We start from the raw sequence: 22,352 nt of genomic DNA, 5'->3' as shown, positions 1-22,352 counted from the left end.
GCTTTTGCAAATCCGGAACGATCAACACTGGACCATGAGTAGTTGCATCTTTCAATGCGAGGAATGCATCTCTCTCTACATTAGTCCATTTGAACACGGCCTTCTTCTTTGTCAAATCATGCAAAGGAGAAGCAATCCATGCAAAGTGCCGAATGAACCTGCGGTAGTAAGAGCATAATCCAAGAAAACTATGGATCTCATGCACTGAACTCAATTCGGGCCAATTCCGAATTGCATCAATCTTTGCAGGATCCATCCGCACTCCATCTTTGGACACAATATGCCCAAGATAATGTATCTCTGACAAGAAGAACTCACTCTTCTTTGCATTTATGAAGAGTTTATGCTTATGGAGCTCTTCAAAAACAATAGCCAAATGAGCTTTATGCTCTTCTTCGGTCTTCGAGAAAACTAGTATGTCATCAAAGAAGACACCTGTAAATTTCCTGTACCCACGGAATATGCAATCCATCATTCTATTGAATGTAGCCGGAGCATTTGTAAGACCAAAAGGCATAACAAGATACTCATAAAGCCCAAATGCTGTCCTGAAAGCAGTTTTGTGTACATTCTGAGGCACTACACGCACTTGATGATATCCACTCTTGAGATCAATTCGGCTAAAGCATGCCGATCCATCCAACTTGTCAAGGATGTCGTCTATGCGTGGAATCGAAAACCGATTCTTGATGGTAAGCTTATTCAAAGCTCTATAATCCACACACATACGAAAGGATCCATCCTTCTTTTGAACCGAGAGGACGGGTGAACAATATGGAGAAGAGCTTGGCTGAACCAAACCCTTCTCAAGAAGCTCATTCACTTGCTTCATGATCTCCTCTTTTTGGGATGCACTTACACGATAGGCTGGCCTATTAGGTGGTGAGCTACCCGGCACAAGATCAATGCGATGATCTTCCGGTCGTCCAGGTGGTAACTCATCAGCAAAACAATCATTGTGCTCTTGCAAAAATTTCAGCCTATCATTACTAAGAGTGTTTACATGTACATTATTTTTCTCAACATGATCTCGTACAAAAATCAAGTACGCAAAAACACTCTTTTTCATTACTTTCTTAATTTGTACATGAGATACAAGGGGAATGGTATCACCCTCTTCACCAGCATCAATTACATGTTCTCGGCCTTTATGCATGAAGGTGATCCTGTTAGTCTTGTAAGCCTTGCACGGATCAATACGTGTATGCCAAGGCTTTCCAAGCAATACATCACAGCCATTCAAAGGCGCCACAAGAAAATCCTCATGATCCACATAGCCTTGAATGTGTATGCGCAACTTGCCAAAAATAGGCATGACCTGCACTTCTCTACCAACAAAGGCAGCCCCTGCTTCAATTTGAGGACCCATGTCCTCCACTTCAATACCCAAAGCAGCTGCCATCTGAGTGGATATGAAATTCTCCGATGCACAATCATCAAACATGAACAAAGCAGGTTGATCTTTGAGCTGTCCCCAAGCTTTACATACAACCCTATCTTTGCTATCATGTGAAGTTTTGCCCTGCACATCCGGAACCATATGCACATTAGGCTTCGGTACATTAGCATTTTTAGCTTTGTTCTTCTTATTTGGGCATGCTCTTGCCATGTGCTCAGTGCTGCCACAAGTAAAGCATTTGCCTTCACGCATATATTGCTCCTTCTTCTCAGCACTAAGACCAAAGTTTGCCGGCTTATAAGGACGCTTGTTAGCAAACTTATTTTCAGCTTTTGGACCTGATTTGGCTTGGTTTTGGTCCCTTTTAGGTGGCTGTCCATCATTTTGCAGGTTTTGGACAGCCCTCTCTTTGCCTTGAAATGAGGGTTTAGCCTTATTGGATCGACTCAATTTGAGTTCCAATTGCTCGGTGGCGGTGGCGGCTGCGATTAATTGGTGTAAGGTATGACCAGGATACATTTGTAATCCCGCTTTGTACACGGGTTGCAATCCCGATTGAAACCTTCTCTTCCTTTCCGCCTCGGTGACATGCATAAATGGAGATACTTCCAAGAGCACTTTCCAAAACTTTTATACATATGCATTTACCGATTCCCCCTCATTTTGCTTTACCCAATCCCACTTCATTGTTATCTCATTCAATGCATTGGGAGGCAAGAATTGAGCATAGAACCTCTCCTTGAACTCTTCCCATGATCTAACAGGATTCGGTGAGAGCTTCTCCGTGAGCCACCAATGGGCAGCAGTGCCTTTCATGAACATGCTTACATGCCGGATCATGGATTTCTGAGTGAAATCCTCATCACTGAAAGCAATATCAAACTGGGCAATAAAAGCAAGTGCCTTTGATGCATCATATTCTCCATGATATGTGTCAAACTTCACAGATTTGTCTCCGGCTTTGAAGTCACGAGACTTTGATGCATGTGTGTGCATCTCAACATGTTTTCCCCCATGTTTGTCCATTGGGACAGTCCCTGTAATTGGCATCATTTTTGGACCAAAAGGTGATGCATAAGGCATAGATACATGTGCCCTGTAAGCATGAGGCATGGCTGGCCCCTCAACATGCATTGATACATTTTCAGCCATAGCTTCTCCCTCACGAGCACACTCGAAGGCATGAGTGGCATGAGAGATACGCGGAATACCTGCACCAACAAAAAATTGCAGCCCATGTTGCATGTGTTGTGCATGTACATTTTCAGCCGGCAATGGCATTTGACATACATTTTGACCACTGCCATAAACATTGTATCCTTCACGGGCTACATGAGATATTCCTGCATGGCGTGAAGTCACTGATTGTTCCTCTCCCATAGCATGGAGATTCATCCTCTTAGACATAACTTCTTGTTCGGGCACTTGTGGGGATTCCAAGACATGTGGGATGGTTGCCTTTTCTGCATAGGCATCCTCGGTACGAGCCAAGTATGCACGTGCTGCATCCCTAGGTTGCATGTGCAACTCTTGAGTAATCATTGCCATTGCATGATCCATATAAGATTCAGCTTTCTTGGCCTTCAAACGATCATGTACCAATGGATCCTCGCGGCGATAGAGATTCAATTCTTCTTGTTGTGCATGGAGAAGAGCCTGCATACGAGTAAGTTCAGCTCTCAAGACTATGGACTCTTCTTCTTGCATCTTCTCTTTGCCACGAGACGGCTGTCCCACATATTCATGTTCCCTATTGTGCACCACATGAGTTTGCTCATCCTGTAAAGCATTAGAGGCATGCATTTCATTGTCCCTGCCACTTGTATTAGCATCTCCAACATTCATTGTATGGCTGTCCATAATGTTTTAAGTGTAGAGATAGCTAGTGTTCACGGTGATCGTCTCTCACGATAGAAGTGAAAGAGAACCGTATGCTCTGATACCAATGTAACTTGGTTGAACACAATGCTAATAAATACACTTAAATACACTAAGATTTGAAGGACACTTGCTCAAATACAAGAAGTAAATTGCTGAATTGACAAGAGGCACACAATGAGCCGGAACGGCCGACCCCTCCCTTGAGTAAATTGTATTACTATTGGAGAAATTCAATACATAGCTTCACGGGCATCCATTGCCAAATCCTCCATGCCAATGCATATGAAATTCAGCATTTAGAAAACAATGGTATGTCGATGTAGATCACCAAGGAGCTGCCTTGATGCTCGGCCCGACTTCAGTGCCCATATTCTCCACCATTGGCTCTATGTTCTACCAAGCAAGGTAGCAACATCTTCAAGAGCACATAGGACAAGAGAAATACTACACAGGGCGGCTAAACAAGGAGTCCTGCCCTTCTACTGAGTAAGTAATGACAACACATTGTCCAATTAGCTTACCAGTCTTCATAGAAGTTGTTGCAAGCGGAAGCCTTCGCGTTGGAAGCTTTAGAAGTGTTGATATCTTCGATTTGCCGCAATCCTTCGCGACAAAAGTCTTCAAGAGGATGAAGGGAACCTTGGGAAAGCTTCCCCTATGGTTCAACTTGAGAAAGGAAGGCTGAAATTAGGGTTTTCAGCAAAAAGACCAGAAATTACAGCAAAAATGAGAGCTGTTTTGCTGAATTTCAGTCATTGGGAGTGAGTAGGAGAGTGATTAGCACTTGGAAACACTCTTGGAAGCTTGGAAAACACCCTAGCAAGTTGGGTATGGCTATGGAGAGCTTGGAAATGGAGAGAAATGGTGGAAAAACAGAGTTTTCAGCCTCCAAAAATCCTCATGAAGAGAAAACACGAATTTCTCTTAATAAGTAAGTGAATTGGGGTCCAATCAGGTGAAGGGACATGGGGAGATGCCCATTTATGAGTAAAAAAAAGAAGGATCAGGTCCTGGACATTGAGTCTTGTCCGCCTCGGGACTTCAGTGAGTGTGAACTTGGAAGCGGTCATAATTTATCAGTGACTTTTGGGCGCCCAAACTTTAATGAAATGGGAACGCACTCACTTATAAATATTGGCTAAGTCCTAAGGGCTATTTGAGCCTAGATTGGGTAATACTTACCACCTGTTCACATGCCACACAAACATGTCAACAGACAGTTTCACACGCACGGTTCACGGGCGGGCGTCCCCTAGCCCGGAACTACACATAGGTCATGCAGGCATGAAAACAGCATGCAATTTCATTTGCAGGCAAGCACATAAAGATGCTATGCAATGCAGCATTGGCATGAGCAATTCCCGTTCATGAAACCATATAAGACCAGGCGTTTCCAGGCAAGTATATGTGATACCAGACCCAGTGGAAAGCCAATCCTCCAGGCGTTTCCGGGCATGTACACAAAGGCACAAGTCCCAGCGGAAAGCCAAGTCCGCCAGGCGTTTCCGGGCATGTACACAAAGGCACAAGTCCCAGCGGAAAGCCAAGTCCTCCAGATATTCCGGGCATGATAACATTAAGTCCCAGCGGAATATCATATCCAACTATGCAGCATGACACGTGTCAATCACCTGCATAGGCATATTCCATAAGCCATGGACACCAATCCAATATGTACATAGTGTGAAAGCAAGAGTGAACCATTTGGGTGGCCAAATGGTGACAATTTCCGCTGCATATTCTGACATGGTATCAGAGCCCTAGGCTCGTGATAGATCTTGGGAGTTTTCTGAGCAAGAGGGGGATAGTTAGATTGCTGATTGGTGGACTGTTTTGGACTGTTTGGGAAGAGAAGGTGCAAGAGGAAGGCGGGCTAAGGTGCTGGACAGCCACTTGCAGGTTTTAAAGTTTTTTTTTTCCCACCCACCCACCCTTTTCTGTTTAAGACCTCCTGTCCAGTCATCAAGACATTATGCTCAGGGATGATCTTCCGCCCAATCTCCCACCCTCTCGCCTTGAGGACCATCATATTCATTTGGTCCCTAGATTGGATCCTCCTAGCAGGTTTCCCTATCGTCTTTCCAAGACTTTAGAGGGCGAGTTAGAAAAACGGTTATCTGAGCTCCTCCGAGCCGGGTTTATTCAGCCTTCCTCCTCACCATTTGCTGCACCCATCCTATTTGTCCAAAAGAAGGACAAGTCTGCACGCCTTTGTGTAGACTACAGGGCATTAAATAAACTCACTATTAAGAATAAGTTTCCTATGCCAAGGATTGAGTACATTTTGGAGCGTTTAGACGGTGCTAAATTTTTCACTAAGATCGACCTCAAGAGTGGTTACCGTCAGGTCCGCATTTTTTAAGCTGACATTCCAAAAACAGCTTTTCGGACAAAGCGTGGTCACTACAAGTTCGTAGTCATCCCTTTTGGGCTTACAAATGCACCCGCAACCTTCAATAAAATGATGTCCAGGATTTTCGCAATCCACATTGGGAAGTGTGTTTTCATATTCCTTGATGACATACTAGTCTTCTCAGCCACTGCGGAGCAGCATGAGAAAGATGTGGAGAAAGTCTTGCAACTTTTGCAAGATAATGAGCTCTACATAAACGCCAAAAAGTCTGTCTTTGGTATTAAAGAAGTTCAATATTCGGGCTATATCATTGGTTCCGATGGGATTAGACTGGATCCATCAAAGGTTCAGGAGATCTTAGATTGGGACATTCCTAAGACCGCCCAACAAATCCGCTCATTCGTAGGTCTTTGTCAGGCCTACAGTACCCATGTCCATCAATTTTCCAACCTTGCAACACCTCCTATCGACTCGCTCAAGGGGGTGAAGACTCGCACGCAGAAAGTCTCAAGTTACAGGCCACGCACTTGATGCATTCCGTGCACTCCAGAAAGCCGCCTCAGAAGCGCCTGTACTAAAGTTAGCATCTTGGGATGAGCCTTTCGAGGTCATTACCGATGCAAGCAATGTAGCCATAGGTGCAATTCTCCAGCAGGACAATAGACCCGTGGCATACTACAACAGAAAGTTGGATGTCGCCAAAAAGAATTATTCGGTATATGACAAAGAGCTTTTGGGTGTGATCACAACGCTCAAACATTGGAAGCCTTTTCTTTATGGACAAGTTTTCACAATAAAAACAAACCACCAAGCACTGAAGTGGCTTCAAACTATGCCCAGTGCCCAGTGGAGTGATCGACAGGCCAAGTGGAGTCAACTCTTCCAACAGTTTGAAGTAATGATTGAATACATCCCTAGTAAGCATAACCCAGTAGCAGATGCTCTTAGTCGAAAGGCCAACATCCAGACAATCTAAGAATCTACCATTCTCGAAATCACGAGGAAGGACTTAGATAGCATGAAAGACCAATATGTCGACTCCCCTGAGTTTGGTACTCAGTACAATTTGGCCCTCAATTATGAGCCGGGTCATTATTCGGTACAGAAGGTTGGTTGTTCTTCAAGAACCGCCTCTGTGTCATTGGGGAAAAGCGATCAGCTCTTCTCCATGATGCCCATGACTCCTTAGTTCGAGGACATAGGGGTATCAACAGTACCCTCAAGAAATTGGAACGGTCCTTTTATTGGCCAAAGATGAGGCATGATGTCTATTCACATGTTCAAGCCTGGAAGATTTGTCAAAAAGTAAAGGTTCCACATGCAAAGAAGAAGACTGGTTTACTTCAATCTTTGCCTATCCCCGAGCGACGGACCTTTCATCGACATATCTATGGACTTTGTAGGGCCTCTGCCAGCATCCACCGGATCCCTCATCAAGCCCGAGCAAATCCTTCTTCATCGTTGGAAGCATGGTTCCGGTTGACAAATACGTCAGTTCTATACGAAATTCCCAAATAGAGGTACCCACGGAGCTGTATGGCTAGACGTGGAGTTCTTTCAAGAGTATCCCCAGTTGTTGGCGGACTACTTGGAAGCCATGAACCTGCTGCCAAGATAAGCAAGTGGGAATGTCACATGCACTCTGCACCGTAGTGCATGGTGACAAACTAGCTCATCATCATCAGTGCAACATTGTAACAGTATTAGTACCATTCAGGATGATATTTGCCGTACGTCGTGACCCCATTGTAATCCTCAATCCAGGATAAGTCAGGCACGAGCTACGTAAGTCAGTCTAAGCCATAGCAAGTCAATCAGTCAGTCTAAGTCCCTTAACCCACTTCAAGAGACGCATTCATGCATGTAAAGTCAATAGAAACCTTTTTGCATTAGAAAGCATTCTGCATATTGCATATCATTCATTCATTGCATCTAGACCATTGCAGAACCCCCAAATATCATCTAGTATTTATTAGAATATTTACTATGAATTTTCTGGTAATTTTTCCATCATTTTCAACATTTTATACATCTTTTATGCATTTATTGTGGACATGAGCAATCTGTCAGCTCTGTAGCCAGCCGGCTGGCTCCTTTGGTCCATATAACTAGATCAGCGTCATATTCATTCATTCATTCATCATATTCAGCAGTAGAGCATTCAAGCGCTTGGCATCTTCAGCACAAGGAGCATAAGCAATTGCAGTTTTCAGCCATCATACCTCAGCATTTTCCTCCTACAGCGCTAGGCACCTCAACGCATGAGCATTCAGCCCCCTGCATCAGCAAAACGCAACAGTTTCAGCATTCAACCTTGCGTTTTCTGCACCCATACAGTTTTCAGCATTCATCTACTCATCGTTTTGCTCCAGCCACTTGGTGAAGGTAAAACGCAGCATTCATATTCATTTTCAGCATTCATACTCAGTCTAGAACAGTCCCAAACAGCCCCTCTCTCAGCCTCAGCTTTGCATCCCTCCCTCATTCCATTGGGAAGAGTGCATAGGCTCGAGATTGGACATCTTTGGTGCTTCTACAGCAAAGTACAATTCAACCCAACACTTGGTCTTCAAAGGTCTTGCGTTTGACTTATCGTCAGTCACACCGTCAGTCTCTTTAAAGATAATAAAGCAAATACTATCTCGGTAACGGGATAGGGGGCCTTTCAGTGGGTAATTCGGGACCCCATACGGTGTACAGTTCTCATCTCTCTCTCTCATATCTCTTTAAAGTTTGAAGTCATTAAAGTGGATTACTAAACTCGCGAAACTCGGGATACAGAAGACAGTCTGAGCATTTGTGTGGCAGGATCCTCCAATACGAATGCTTCCACTGCATGTTACAATAACGCACAACAGGGCCTTCTTTATACCTCTATGTGGTGAGAATCTGTAGCATCAACTTTAGAGAGTAGGTGTTAGCAGTCATCTGCTGTCTGTATATTTACACCAGGGCCTCTGTTGTGGGTGTGCCCGCCCGATTTAGGTGTTTTCTCATTTTTCCCCACTCTCCATATTTTTTGCCATTTTTTCCCTATTTTTACCAGGTGTGGGAGTCTGTCCTGTGACTGTTGGCTGATCCAGATGATGGCCAACTGCCCCTGCTGCTACACCAGGGCCTCTGTTGTGGGTGTGCCCGCCCGATTTAGGTGTTTTCTCATGTTTTCCCACTCTCCATATTTTTTCCCATTTTTTCCTATTTTTACCAGACGTGGGAGTCTGTCCTGTGACTGTTGGCTAATCCGGATGATGGCCGACTATCCCTGCTGCTCCAGGACTCTCCCTGTGTGCTGGCCGACTGTGAGTAGCTGGCCGACTGGAGTTGCAGTAGGTCGGGTGAACCGTGACTTTATGACTGCTATCCACTGTCTTTTGTGCAAGCCGACTGGTTGTAGGGGCCATATAAAATGGCCCCTAGCCCCCACACACTTTGTATTCTGATCTCGGGATTTTCTTGTGATATGCAACGGAAGTCTTTGTATTGGGAGATCCTATCACACAAATGCTCACACCGTCTTCTATATCCCGAGTTTCGTGAGTTTAGCAATCCATTTCAATACTTCAAACTTTAAAGAGATGAGAGAGAGAGAGAGATGAGAACTGTACACCAGATTGGGTCCCGAATTACCCACTGAAGGGCCCCCTATCCCGATAACGAGATAGTATTTGCTTTATTTCTTTAGAGAGAATGACTGTGGACTGTAGATAAGCCAAACGCAAGATCTCAGAGGATCGGAGAGTGGCTGATCTGTACACTGCTGTAGAAACACCTCGATGACCTGATCTCGAGCCTATGCACTCTTCCCAAGGGCATGAGGAAGGGCTGCACACCTGAGGCTGAGAGAAGAAGAAGGTGGACTGTTCTACACTATGTTAGAATGCTGAAAACACTTATGAATGCTGTGTTACCTTCACCAGATGACTGCTGCATGCATGGATGATGCACAGAAGGCTGGATACTGATGCAAACTGTTGATTCAGGGCTGGAAACTGCTGTGGACAGAAACGCAGACCTGTAGGGAAGCTGCTGAACTGAAACGCAGAGGTTCTGAGGCTGCTGGACAGAAACGCAGAGGTACTGCTGCTGCTGGACTGAATCTGCAGGGGTACTGATGCTGCTGGACAGAAACGCAGGAGTACTGCTGTACGGCTGGACAGAATCTGCAGGCGGCCAGGTACTATGCAGGAAAACGCAGACTTGTATGCTGAATTAGAGACTGTAGTGGACTGAATCAAGGCTGATTTGAGGCTGATAGCAGGCGCCTGAGGCTGACTGAAGCAAGGAGTTCTCAAGGGGCTGGAGAAGCAAGCTTATGAGCTCCAAGGGCTGGATTAGTCTAGGGCTGAAGGCAAGGATACTCCTAGGGCTGAGGAGGAGAGCTCTTAGCACAATGAAGACTGAATGAGAAACTAAGCCCTATGCAAGCCTATTTATACTAACTGGAGGTTGGTCATTTAATAAAGTTTATATTTATAAATGCCCAATAATGCAAATAATGCTAAATAAACACTATTAAATATGGAAAAAATACCAGATAAATCCTAGTAAATTCCCTAAGGCTTCTGGGATGTTCTAAATGATGCACAGGCATATGAATGCATATTCTGCAGGATGCAGAGTGCTTTCTGATGCAAACCGTAAGGTGTCTACTAACTCTACATGCATGAATGATTCTCTCCAAGTGGGTTAAGGGACTTGACTGATTGACTGACCCGCTAAGGCTGAGGAATGACCTACGTAGCTCGTGCCTGGACTGAGGATGTACAATGGGGTCACGGCGTACGACAATTATCATCCTATTGGGTTCTAAAACTGTACAACTGTTGCACTTCTGATGATGAGCCACCTTGTCACCATGCACTGAGTGCAGAGTGCATGTGACATTCCCTCCTGATTAGCTTGGCGGCAGTTCATGGCTTCCAAGTAGTCCGCCAATAACTGGGGGTACCTTGGAAGAACTCCTCGTCGAGCCATACGGCTTCGTGGGTGCCTCGATCTCGGAATTTCGTATAGAACAGACGAATCCGTTGACGGGAACCATGCTTCCATCGATGAAGAAGGATCTGCTCAGGCTCAATAACTTCTGCCTCATCTACCACGTCTGGCTGCTGTTCATCTGAAACATCAAACACATCTGGACCAACATATGGTTTTAGCCAAGAAACATGGAAAACATCATGCATTGTCCAAGTTCCAACTGGCAGGCAACTTTAACTTCATTGAGACATCACTTATCTTCTTAACTATTGGAAAAGGGCCAAAACTACGGAATGAAAGCTTGGGACAACGTTTGCCCACTTGTTTCAATCTCTGCTTCATGATACGCAAATAGACCCAATCCCCTTCCTTGAAGTGGACATCTCGTCTAGGCTTCCTGAGCTTTGGTCAAGCGGTCCTTGACTGACTCGATGATCTCGGAAAATGCTTCCGTGGTTTTATTAGCCTCTAAAGATGGAGACACCATTCTCGTCAAAAGAGAAGAAAAACGGCGACCAAAGGCTGCTTCATATGGAGTCCGTCCGACACTGGATGAATGAGTGTCGTTCAAGATAGCTTGGACCAATGGAAGATAGTGTTCCCATTTGGACTGCTGGTCATGACAGTATGACTTGAGGACATCAAAGGCCAACTAGTTATAAATTTTTGTCTGGCCATCTGTCTAGGGATGGAATGCACTAGACAACTGCAACTTAGTTCCGAAGTTTTCAAATAATGCCCTCCAAAAATGCGAGGTAAACTTGGAATCTCTGTCTGATGTTATGGTGCTAGGCAAACCACAAATTGGATACCAATGCTTGAGAAACAGACGGGCTACGTCCTCGGCTGTGGCCGTATGCTTGCATGGGATGAGCATGCAGAATTTACTAAAGCGATCCACAATGGTAAAACACTGAGTGTTACAGGATCCAGTGGATGCTGGTAGAGGCCCTACAAAGTCCATAGATATGTCGATGAAAGGTCCGTCGGGGATAGGCAAAGGTTGAAGTAAACCTACCTTCTTTGTATGGGGAACCTTGACTTTTTGACAAATCTTACATGCTTGTACATGTGCATAGACATCACGCCTCATCTTTGGCCAATAAAAGGACCGTTCTAATTTCTCGAGGGTACTGTTGATACCCCTATGTCCTCCAACTAAGGAGTCATGGGCATCGTGGAGAAGAGCAGAACGCTTTTCCCGAGTAACACAGAAACGGTTCTTGTAGAACAACCAACCGTTCTGTACTGAATAGTGGCCAGGCTCAAAAGTGAGAGCCAAACTATACTGAGTACCAAACTCAGGAGAGTCGACATATTGGTCTTTCATACTATCCAAGTCCTTCCCCGTGATTTCGAGAATGGTAGCTTCTTGGACTACCTGGATGCTGGACTTTCGACTGAGAGCATCTGCTACTGGGTTGTGCTTACCAGGGATGTATTCAATCATACCTCCAAACTGTTGGAAGATTTGACTCCACCTGGCCTGTCGATCACTCCACTGGGCACTTGGCATAGTCTGAAGCCACTTAAGTGCTTGGTGGTTTGTTTTCACTGTGAAAGCCTGTCCATAAAGAAAAGGCTTCCAATGTTTGAGCGCTGTGATCACACCCAAAAGCTCTTTGTCATATACCGAATAATTCTTTTCGGCGACATCCAACTTTCTGCTGTAGTATGCCACGGGTCTATTGTCCTGCTGGAGAATTGCACCTATGGCTACATTGCTTGCATCGGTAATGACCTCGAAAGGCTCATCCCAAGATAATAACTTTAATACAGGCGCTTCTGAGGCGGCTTTCTGGAGTGCACGGAATGCATCAAGTGCGTGGCCTGTAACTTGAGACTTTCTGCTTGCGAGTCTTCACCCCCTTGAGCGAGTCGATAGGAGGTGTTGCAAGGTTGGAAAACTGATGGACATGGGTACTGTAGGCCTGACAAAGACCTACGAATGAGCGGATTTGTTGGGCGGTCTTAGGAATGTCCCAATCTAAGATCTCCTGAACCTTTGATGGGTCCAGTCGAATCCCATCGGAACCAATGATGTAGCCCAAATACTGAACTTCCTTAACACCAAAGATAGACTTTTTGGCGTTTAATGTAGAGCTGATTATCTCGCAAAAGTTGCAAGACTTTCTCCACATCATTCTCATGCTGCTCCGCAGTGGCTGAGAAGACTAGTATGTCATCAAGGAATATGAAAACACACTTCCCAATGTACGTTGCGGGTGCATTTGTAAGCCCAAAAGGCATGACTACCAACTCGTAGTGACCACGCTCTGTCCGAAAAGCTGTTTTTGGAATGTCAGCTTCAAAAATGCGGACTTGATGGTAACCACTCTTGAGGTCGATCTTAGTGAAAAACTTAGCACCGTCTAAACGCTCCAAAATGTACTCTATCCTGGGCATAGGAAACTTATTCTTAATAGTGAGTTTGTTTAATGCCCTGTAGTCTACACAAAGGCGTGCAGACTTGTCCTTCTTTTGGACAAATAGGATAGGTGCAGCAAATGGGGAGGAAGAAGGCCGAATGAATCCGGCTCGGAGGAGCTCAGATAACTGTTTTTCTAACTCGCCCTCTAAAGTCTTGGAAAGACGATAGGGTAACCTGCTAGGAGGATCTGATCCAAGGATCAAATCAATGTGATGGTCCTCAAGGCGAGAGGGTGGGAGACTGGGCGGGAGATCGTCCCTAAGCATAATGTCCTGGTGTCTGGATAGGAGGTCTGCTAATTGAGGGACTGAAGATGTAAGGGATGCTACTACTGAGGGGGGGGCTGTTTGAGCACGAACATAAAGGAGTGTCCCTTCTCCTCCCTTGCGGATAGCTCGTCTGGCCTGGAGATGTGAAATCAATGGGATGCCGAGAATGCTTCTATCCCCCCGAATCATGACAGGCTCAGGAAAACCTTTACAAATAGTAAAAGTGTCCTACCCCCAATTGGGAATAGGCTCATACTGACGGAACCACTGAATTCCTAAGATCATGTCACACCCTAACAGAGGTGAGACGATGAAATCTCGTTGAAATGAGGCCTTCTGAACGTCAAAGGCAAATTGCTGTGCATTCTGGGAAATGTGGGTGCGAAGACCAGGTGTAAACCCGTCCACATCCAGATGATATGGGACTAATGTGCAGTTCAATTTATTAGCCAACTGGGGAGAGATGGCGTCTTCAGAACTACCCATATCGAAAAGGACTACAAACTGTCGGCCCTGGACAGAGCCATAAGCTCGGATGAGGCTCTTCTGAGGAGCATCGCTCTCACCCTCCTGCTTAGCATCAAATACCACAGATGGCATAGGATGCATGGAAGGTAAAAGTTGAACTGCATTTGAGGTAGTAGGCGGGGCTGGAGGAGCTGGGGAGGCTGTGGCAACTGTGGCAGAAGGAGCTTTGGCGGCTTGTGCCGCTTGCCATTTGTGGCAATCCTTCTTACCATCCCCTATAATATGACAGAAAAAACATCTATTTTCTGACTGGTACTTCCTTTGCTCCTCTGGAGGAAGATAACCTCCAGTAATGCTTGCTTTAGCCTTTTCATCAGGGGTTTTCTTAGGTTCTTTATCCTTCTTACCCCCTGAACTGGAACTATTACTACTGTCCTTCTTAGCATCTTTAGAAGATGCGTTACCTTTCCCTGTCTCTGCAGCTGATTGCTGCTGCTGGGGTTTGGTACTGGACTGAGATGCCTGCTTGGGCTTGCCCCCGTTAAGCTTCATTTCTTCATTCTGAGCGAGAGTCAGAGCCCGGTCATATGTACTTGGTTCAAAGTTACGAACTGTGAACCGAATGTTAGAGTCCAATCCACGAATGAATTGCTCCATCTTGGCCTGCTCAGATAACCCTAACTGCTGTGCTAAAGTAATAACCTTACCGGAAAACTGAAGCACTGGGGATCCATTCTGTCTGAGTCCATAGAACTCGTCTTTCAGACCGGTCATGTACTGGGGCGAGAGAAATCTGGTCTTCAGGTCATGGACAAAGATGTCCCAGTCAAAGGCTGTGACACCTGTGGCCTGGTCTGTATGAATACTAGACCAATGCTGCCACCAAGTGACTGCCTCACCAGTGAGATGGGGAGCCGCTAAGTGGACTTTGTCTTGTGGTTCTGTGATCCTAGCTAATGGAAAATGAGCATTAAACTGATGAACAAATTGATTAACTGATGAATGATCACACTTACCATCATACTTACTGAAGTTTGGTTGACTGCGAATGATGGTGGTTGATGCTGCTGCGGGCTGCTGGCTGGTGACACCTATGACTGGGGAGACTGAGGAGAGCTGCTGATACCTCAAGTGTATGGCCTCCTTTTCCCGTTGGTGTTCGAGTAACATACATTCTCGATCAAGCTCACGTTGGTGTTCTCGAGCGGCGAGTTCAGCCTGACGCCGGTCTTCGTCGATCCTGCGTTGGGCTTCCTCATAGTCCCGTCTTTCTTCTTTTTCTCTTTTCCTTCGGGCCTCGTCCTCTCTCCTTTGTTGTTCCATCTGAAAGAAGAGGGAGATGTAGTCGGGTGCTGCTGGAGGTGTAGAAGGACGTGCTGTTGCTGCCTCCAAGAGTTGGAGACGCTCTATGAGCATCTGGTTCTGAGCTCTAAGAAGAGCTATGGTGTTTGCTGTAGGCGGAAGAACGAGGTCTCCTTCAGGGGAGACGTCTTCCGGCTGATGAGTACTCTCTCCTGTAGACATGATGCTGAAGTCGGTGGTCGTGCCGGAACGCAATCTAACCATCCAAGGATGCCCCCACGCTAGGATACAGTGTGTGTGGACAATCTGAATCTGATACCAATGTGATATGCAGCGGAAGTCTTTGTATTGGGAGATCTTGTCACACAAATGCTCACACCGTCTTCTATATCCTGAGTTTCGTGAGTTTAGCAATCCATTTCAATACTTCAAACTTTAAAGAGAGAGAGAGATGAGAACTGTACACCAGATTGGGTCCCGAATTACCCACTGAAGGGCCCCCTATCCCGATAACGAGATAGTATTTGCTTTATTTCTTTAGAGAGAATGACTGTGGACTGTAGATAAGCCAAACGCAAGATCTCGGAGGATCGGAGAGTGGCTGATCTGTACACTGCTGTAGAAACACCTCGATGACCTGATCTCGAGCCTATGCACTCTTCCCAAGGGCATGAGGAAGGGCTGCACACCTGAGGCTGAGAGAAGAAGAAGGTGGACTGTTCTACACTATGTTAGAATGCTGAAAACACTTATGAATGCTGTGTTACCTTCACCAGATGACTGCTGCATGCATGGATGATGCACAGAAGGCTGGATAATGATGCAAACTGTTGATTCAGGGCTGGAAACTGCTGTGGACAGAAACGCAGACCTGTAGGGAAGCTGCTGAACTGAAACGCAGAGGTTCTGAGGCTGCTGGACAGAAACGCAGAGGTACTGCTGCTGCTGGACTGAATCTGCAGGGGTACTGATGCTGCTGGACAGAAACGCAGGAGTACTGCTGTACGGCTGGACAGAATCTGCAGGCGGCCAGGTACTATGCAGGAAAACGCAGACTTGTATGCTGAATTAGAGACTGTAGTGGACTGAATCAAGGCTGATTTGAGGCTGATAGCAGGTGCCTAGGGCCGACATAAGCAAGGGATTCTCAAGGGGCTGGAGAAGCAAGCTTATGAGCTCCAAGGGCTGGATTAGTCTAGGGCTGAAGGCAAGGATACTCCTAGGGCTGAGGAGGAGAGCTCTTAGCACAATGAAGACTGAATGAGAAACTAAGCCCTATGCAAGCCTATTTATACTAACTGGAGGTTGGTCATTTAATAAAGTTTATATTTATAAATGCCCAATAATGCAAATAATGCTAAATAAATACTATTAAATATGGAAAAAATACCAGATAAATCCTAGTAAATTCCCTAAGGCTTCTGGGATGTTCTAAATGATGCACAGGCATATGAATGCATATTATGCAGGATGCAGAGTGCTTTCTGATGCAAACCGTAAGGCGTCTACTAACTCTACATGCATGAATGATTCTCTCCAAGTGGGTTAAGGGACTTGACTGATTGACTGACCCGCTAAGGCTGAGCAATGACCTACGTAGCTCGTGCCTGACTTATCCTGGACTGAGGATGTACAATGGGGTCACCGCGTACGACAATTATCATCCTATTGGGTTCTAAAACTGTACAACTGTTGCACTTCTGATGATGAGCCATCTTGTCACCATGCACTCAGTGCAGAGTGCATGTGACATTTCTCTTGTGTATATAGCAGAGTTACACGCCTCTCTCTCTCCATTGGCTGTGGGAAGTACTGCAAAAAGTCATGGCCAAGACCGGAGTTAAAGAGGAGCTCGTGAAGGTGGAGGACAAGCTCAGCACAATTATCAAAGAAAACAAGAAGATGGTCGACTCTTCCATTACCGCAATCATAAACCGCCTCTCCAAACTCGAGAAGGGATTTGACAAAATCCAAGAGCTAGAAGAGAGAACATCCAGGCAAGAGGCTGAGATTTCAGCCCTAAAGGAGGAACTAGTGGAGGCCAAATTGCATGCTAAAAGTCAAGCGGCTGAAATCTCAGCCCTCAAAAAGGAGTTGGAAGCCACTTCACAAGGCAAGCTTGAGGATGGAAAATTTCAGCCCTCGTTGATTGAAGAGCTGAATACCATCAAGGAACAAATGAAGATCATTCGAGAGGAGGAGGAGCAACATAAAGAGAAGACATCTTCATGGGTGGAGGTGATCACAGAGACACAAAAGAAGATGGACGAGGCGGAGAAATGGATCGAGGTCGCCAAGAAAGGGAAAGGTAAAGAATCGCCACCCATCCCCACTCCCACCATCATCAACATGACCCTTGAAGAGGAGCAAAGGAGGAAGACCCAGGTCTTACATGTACGAGTGTCCGGTCTAAAAGACCGTGATGATGCGGAAGGGGAAACCAAGGAGCTCTTCTCTATGATGGGCATTGAAGCCACGCACACAAAGGCATGGAGAGTGGGAAAGAAGAGAGAAGGTAGTGGCGAATCTTCTAAGGAGAGAGCACTTATCATTCGTTTCCCCTCCATGGAAGCGAAGAAGGACTTCTTGAAGAGACGTCCTACACTCAAGAAGACGGGAATATTTCTTGGAGATGACCTCACACTCTCGCAACTTGCCCACATGAAAGAAGTTATGCCCGAGATAAGGGCAGCCCAAGAGAAAGGGAAAGTGGCCTTCTATAGAGTGGAGAGGCGCTCTTCATGACGGCACGAGACCTATGGGACTACACTCAAAGTTGCTACTTGGAATTGTAATGGATCTCTACGCCTTGATGTAGGGGCTTTTGAGGATAGTTTCACTAGGAGGGACATCATCTTCTACTCTGAGACGCATCAGGCTCCTGGACAGTCCATGCCACATGTTAGTGGATACCGATGGGAGACAGCTTGTAGACAAGAGACTCGTTCAGAGCATAGAGGATGGGGCTCAGGAGGAGTGGCAGTATTGTTTAGAGAGGAGCTGCAGCCACTAATACATATAGTCCGCAGAGCTGAGCAGGCTAGGTACATGTGGGTTAGACTAAGGGCAGAGACGGGCAGATATCTCTACATTGCTATATGCTATTTTGCTCCTAGTACATCAGTGTATGCATCACCTAGAGGACATTCTCCCTTTTCTACTTTGGATGATGACGTTTGGGAGTTCTCCAGGGATGGTGATATCATTCTCCTGGGAGACTTCAATGCCAGGACCGCCCATAACCAGACAGTATTTTATGATACCTCACAGGAGATGTTGAGGGAGCTTGATGTTAGGGATATGGGCCTATCTAGACTCTCACAGGATGAGGAACACACTGACTATGGGCGGTATTTGATAGACATGGGGACTACACATGGATTGGCCATCCTGAATGGCCTACAGAGATTCCCGGCAGCGGGCGGTTTCACTTGCTTTCCACATCGGCATGGTGCTAGTAGAGTGGACTATGTTATGGCTCAGCCCAGTCTCATTCCCTCTTTTCAGGATTTTATGGTAGGCACTAGGCCGGTTGGAGTAGCAGTGGATCATGCTATCTTGTCCTTCACTCACATTTCAGTTCAGCACAGCTCCATTGGGACACGTCTCCACACACACTCGTTATACCTTTACGAGGAAGACTGACACCGTGTACACGGATGAGATATACAGACACTTATGTGCCGAGGAGCCGGGACGGCCATTAGATGAGCTCACTCAGATATTGATAGAGATGCTTCATGCTATGGCACCCATAGTTAGCCTACACGGAGACGATCTAGGAACATGCCCCATAACAGCTGGTATGATGAGGAGTGCAGAGAGATGAGGATCAAATTACAGAGAGAGGTGCTCATGGGTGTTACCACTCGTAGACAGTCACGGATTACCTTCCGGCGCCTAGTGCGGCGGAAGAAGAGGGCTTATCTTGCTCAGTTAGAGAGGGATTTGTATCAATTATTTCGTATCAATTATTTATGAGTCAGGACTGAGGCGAGGCATGGAGACTATTCCATGAGCATTCACCATCACCAGCCATTACCTCTATAGAGATTTGGGGTGAGTATGCAGCATCCCTGTACACAGGGACAGCCACCCCTACTAGACCCATCGAAGCCATGCCCAGAGACGTGCTTTCTTTACTGCTGAGATGGTAAGGAAAGCTATTGACAGGATGAGGACTGGGATGATATTGTGTTGATCTCAGATTCTCCAGAGGGGATGCAGCGTCATTTGGATGCATTGCACACGTTTGCACAGGACAGTGGATTGTCTGTTAACCTTGGTAAAACCAAGGTGATGGTGTTTAACACCACAGCACAGTGGGTTAGGAGGTCAGCACCCACCTTTACATATAGCTCATTTGTCTCTCCCTCTCGAGCACGATGGGTGTTTTAGGTCTGATCTTGGCTTCCATAACTTACCAATCGCCCAAGAACATTCTATAAGTGATATAGGCTTTTACCTCAAAAGTCACATTATTTTGAAGCAGACAGTTCAATCATCACTTCCTCTTTAATGATGCAAATCATCCAATAGCATAAAATTGCTCTAAGATCACACTAATATATTTCATCACCGACAAATTAGATTACAATAAATAAGTGAAGAAACAGTAACGCCTACCATGGCGGATTACAGGAATTCTAAGTGTGTCTTCAAGAGCTTTAGCCTCCAACCCATCTGGATCATACTGATACAGCCCTGCGCTGTCCCACCAGGCAGTCTTATGGTCAGGTTACTAAATAAATCTGCAAAGAAAAAAGCTGGTGATGACATAACTTAACCCCTAGCAACCCCCCCCCCCCCCGCCCCACACACACACACACACGTGCTACATAAAACTCTCATGTAATTTTGCTTGAAAGAGGGACAATGGGGGACAACCTTTTGTCTGCTACCTACAAACCCCACAATGGCTCAGCCAAAAAGAGCTTACCTGCAGAGTTGCTGAGGAGGGCAACGCGTCCATTGAAAGCCTTCTTGCAGTCTTCAAGAGAGCCAGCAAGAGAAGGCCACACGGTTTGCACGTAAGGGGCAGTGATGGTGTTGTCTTTATCTAGCACCACCCCTTGGAAGCCGATCTTCTTTAGGGCTTGCCAGTCGATCCAGCTGATGTCCGGTACGGCCACATGCGGCAGAGCCGCTTGGGGCTCCCTGGACACGACGTTGAGCGTGAAAACGATCCCGGCAGAGTTGAACCTCTGCCCAAGCTTAGCAAGCATGGTTCTGGGCACCCTGCGCTGGCTGCGGCTAGCCTGTTGAAGCCTGGACACCGTCGAGGCACGCCCTCCCCTGCTGCATTTGCTCGTCAGGTGACCTCCAGTGGAAAGAGGACCCCCGCTCTCCACCGCTTGCTTGTCGCAGCGAAGACCCATGAAACCTCGAATCCCTATAGCCTTGCCTGCAGCCCAGCGCCCGTGACAAAGGCCAGCGCGAGAGAGACCGGGACTAATCAGCGTCGTGAGGAGAAATTCTTGTTGATGATTCGACCACACAGTCATGCTTGAGACTGAGTGGGGAAAGGCGGTATTTCGATTTATTTAATGCTCCAGAATTCGCGGAATCTATACATTTAAATATGCTTATGGTTAACACTAGGGAACTCTGAAATTAAACCACACATGGGGGATGAGCGAGTCGTACAACAATTCGTACAATAGGTTAAGGTTAGGGTTCTCCAAAACATTCTTCTCTTCTCATTTACTCCATGTCTTCTTCCATTGGCTCACAGACATCACTTTGCTAAGGGACCTAGGGACCTCCCCTCATGCTAGACGGATCTGCTGAGAGGCAGTCTCGAGGCATAGAGAATGGCTCGCCAATCGAGCTAGATAGCGACCTCCCTCTCATCAATTGCCATCTCTGTGTGCCTGTCGTACAACACCGCTTGTAGTCGCTTATTCCCCCCATCAATGAAAAGCCAACCGAACCAAGTCGGCATGTGGCGAACATGCGGCCTCCCTTCAACATGCAGCTCCATGTGGAATTCGATGACCTCTTCTTTGCTTCTACCTCTACCCAAGGCCAGTTCTCTACTCCGCTCCCTCTGCTTCATGCACCAAGTGTTGTGACCCTACTTATCACCACAAGCGAGCCACTCGTCGCTCAACCCTCGACCAGATCCCTACTTCCTCAGTGGCATGCAAGAGGCCTTCGACAACTGAACCAGAGGCTTCGTCCCCAATCTTCTCATAGACACAATAGGCCATGATCAAAGCCCACTGAAAATGAAGCAAGCACCCCTGTTAGAGGAAATGGAGATAGCGGCGGTCATGGAGGCTCGGCATAGCTACCCAAGAATTTACAAGAAGGGTGACCTGGGAATATGTCTCCAAAGGAAGAAGGTCGTGAAGCTGCTAAACAAAAAGATGGATGAAGCCCTACAACTAAGCTGTTGAACTCTCTCCTGCCTAATTTGGTGATGGAGTGAAGAACCTTGAGATCATATATAGGGACCATAAATTGTTCTCTACAGGTCACCCACATAGGGCAGAGGTGGTATAACCCTAGGCATAAAACAAAATTTCTACCCCCTCATCAAAAGCATAACCAAAGATACAAAGCATAGATGGATAGCCATTTCCCTAGATTCAGGTTAAGAAGTCATTACATTTGTCTCACTATATGCTTCTCGCCCCTCGAGCTCTAGACCAAATCTATGGTCTTCCTTGATATCCTTAGACTCCCCTATCATCTTAGTGGGAGACTTCAACATGGTGGAAAATATTTATGATAGATTTAAGCATAAAGGTGGTGCAATATATGGTACGAAGAAGAAAAGATGGCTTGAATGTAAAGGGTTTCATGATCTAATTTATTTAGATCAATCCTCGTCCTTCACCTAGTCAAATGGTAGGTCTAGTGATCAAGTGAGGAAGGCCAAGCTAGATAGGTGCTACATGACCTCAATGCCTATCTTAACTGTGGGGTTAAAGTGTTAACTAACATTTTTCTCTTTGACCACAAACCCATCCTTGTAACCCTAAACAAGACCTCCCACGAGGTTAGGGCAGGCTAGTTTCACTATGACCCTTAAATCTCCCAACTTCCCTTGTTTAAATCTGGCATCAAACAAATATGGCAGATCAACTTCGATCTAGGGAAATCACAAGCCAATGCTTGGGCTGTATCTATTAAAGAATCTCAATATTTCCTCTCTAGGACCAAGCAAGAGGTCACCAGAATTAGGGGGCTAAGAGACGAAACAGGATGTATGATCATGTCAACAAATTGGAGCAACTTATCAACAATGAAGGCAAAGACACACTC

At 46.1% G+C, this 22,352-nt stretch overlaps 1 protein-coding gene across 2 annotated transcripts in view; it reads right to left on the bottom strand.

Moving 5' to 3' along the window:
• LOC147641465 (phosphatidylglycerophosphate phosphatase 1, chloroplastic-like) overlaps nucleotides 1–21,470 on the bottom strand; it is a 29,185-nt gene extending 7,715 nt beyond the window's left edge. The window contains exons 1-3 of one of the 2 annotated variants that reach the window (XM_086821757.1): nucleotides 20,727–21,470; nucleotides 20,020–20,647; nucleotides 19,707–19,784 (exon numbers count right to left, since the gene is read on the bottom strand). In XM_086821757.1, coding sequence (XP_086677883.1) covers nucleotides 19,707–19,784; nucleotides 20,020–20,584 — 643 coding nt within the window. In that variant the 5' untranslated portion in view covers nucleotides 20,585–20,647; nucleotides 20,727–21,470. The remainder of the gene's footprint in view (nucleotides 1–19,706; nucleotides 19,785–20,019; nucleotides 20,648–20,726) is intronic. The other variant, XM_086821764.1, reaches the window with a different exon arrangement.
• Nucleotides 21,471–22,352: the final 882 nt, after the last annotated feature.

The sequence above is a fragment of the Cibotium barometz genome, chromosome 2, assembly GCF_041138505.1.
Source record: "Cibotium barometz isolate CiBa-2024 chromosome 2, ASM4113850v1, whole genome shotgun sequence".
Lineage (NCBI taxonomy): Eukaryota > Viridiplantae > Streptophyta > Polypodiopsida > Cyatheales > Cibotiaceae > Cibotium > Cibotium barometz.
Note: the sequence above shows the minus strand (reverse complement) of the source record. Positions and strands in the feature narration are given on the sequence as shown.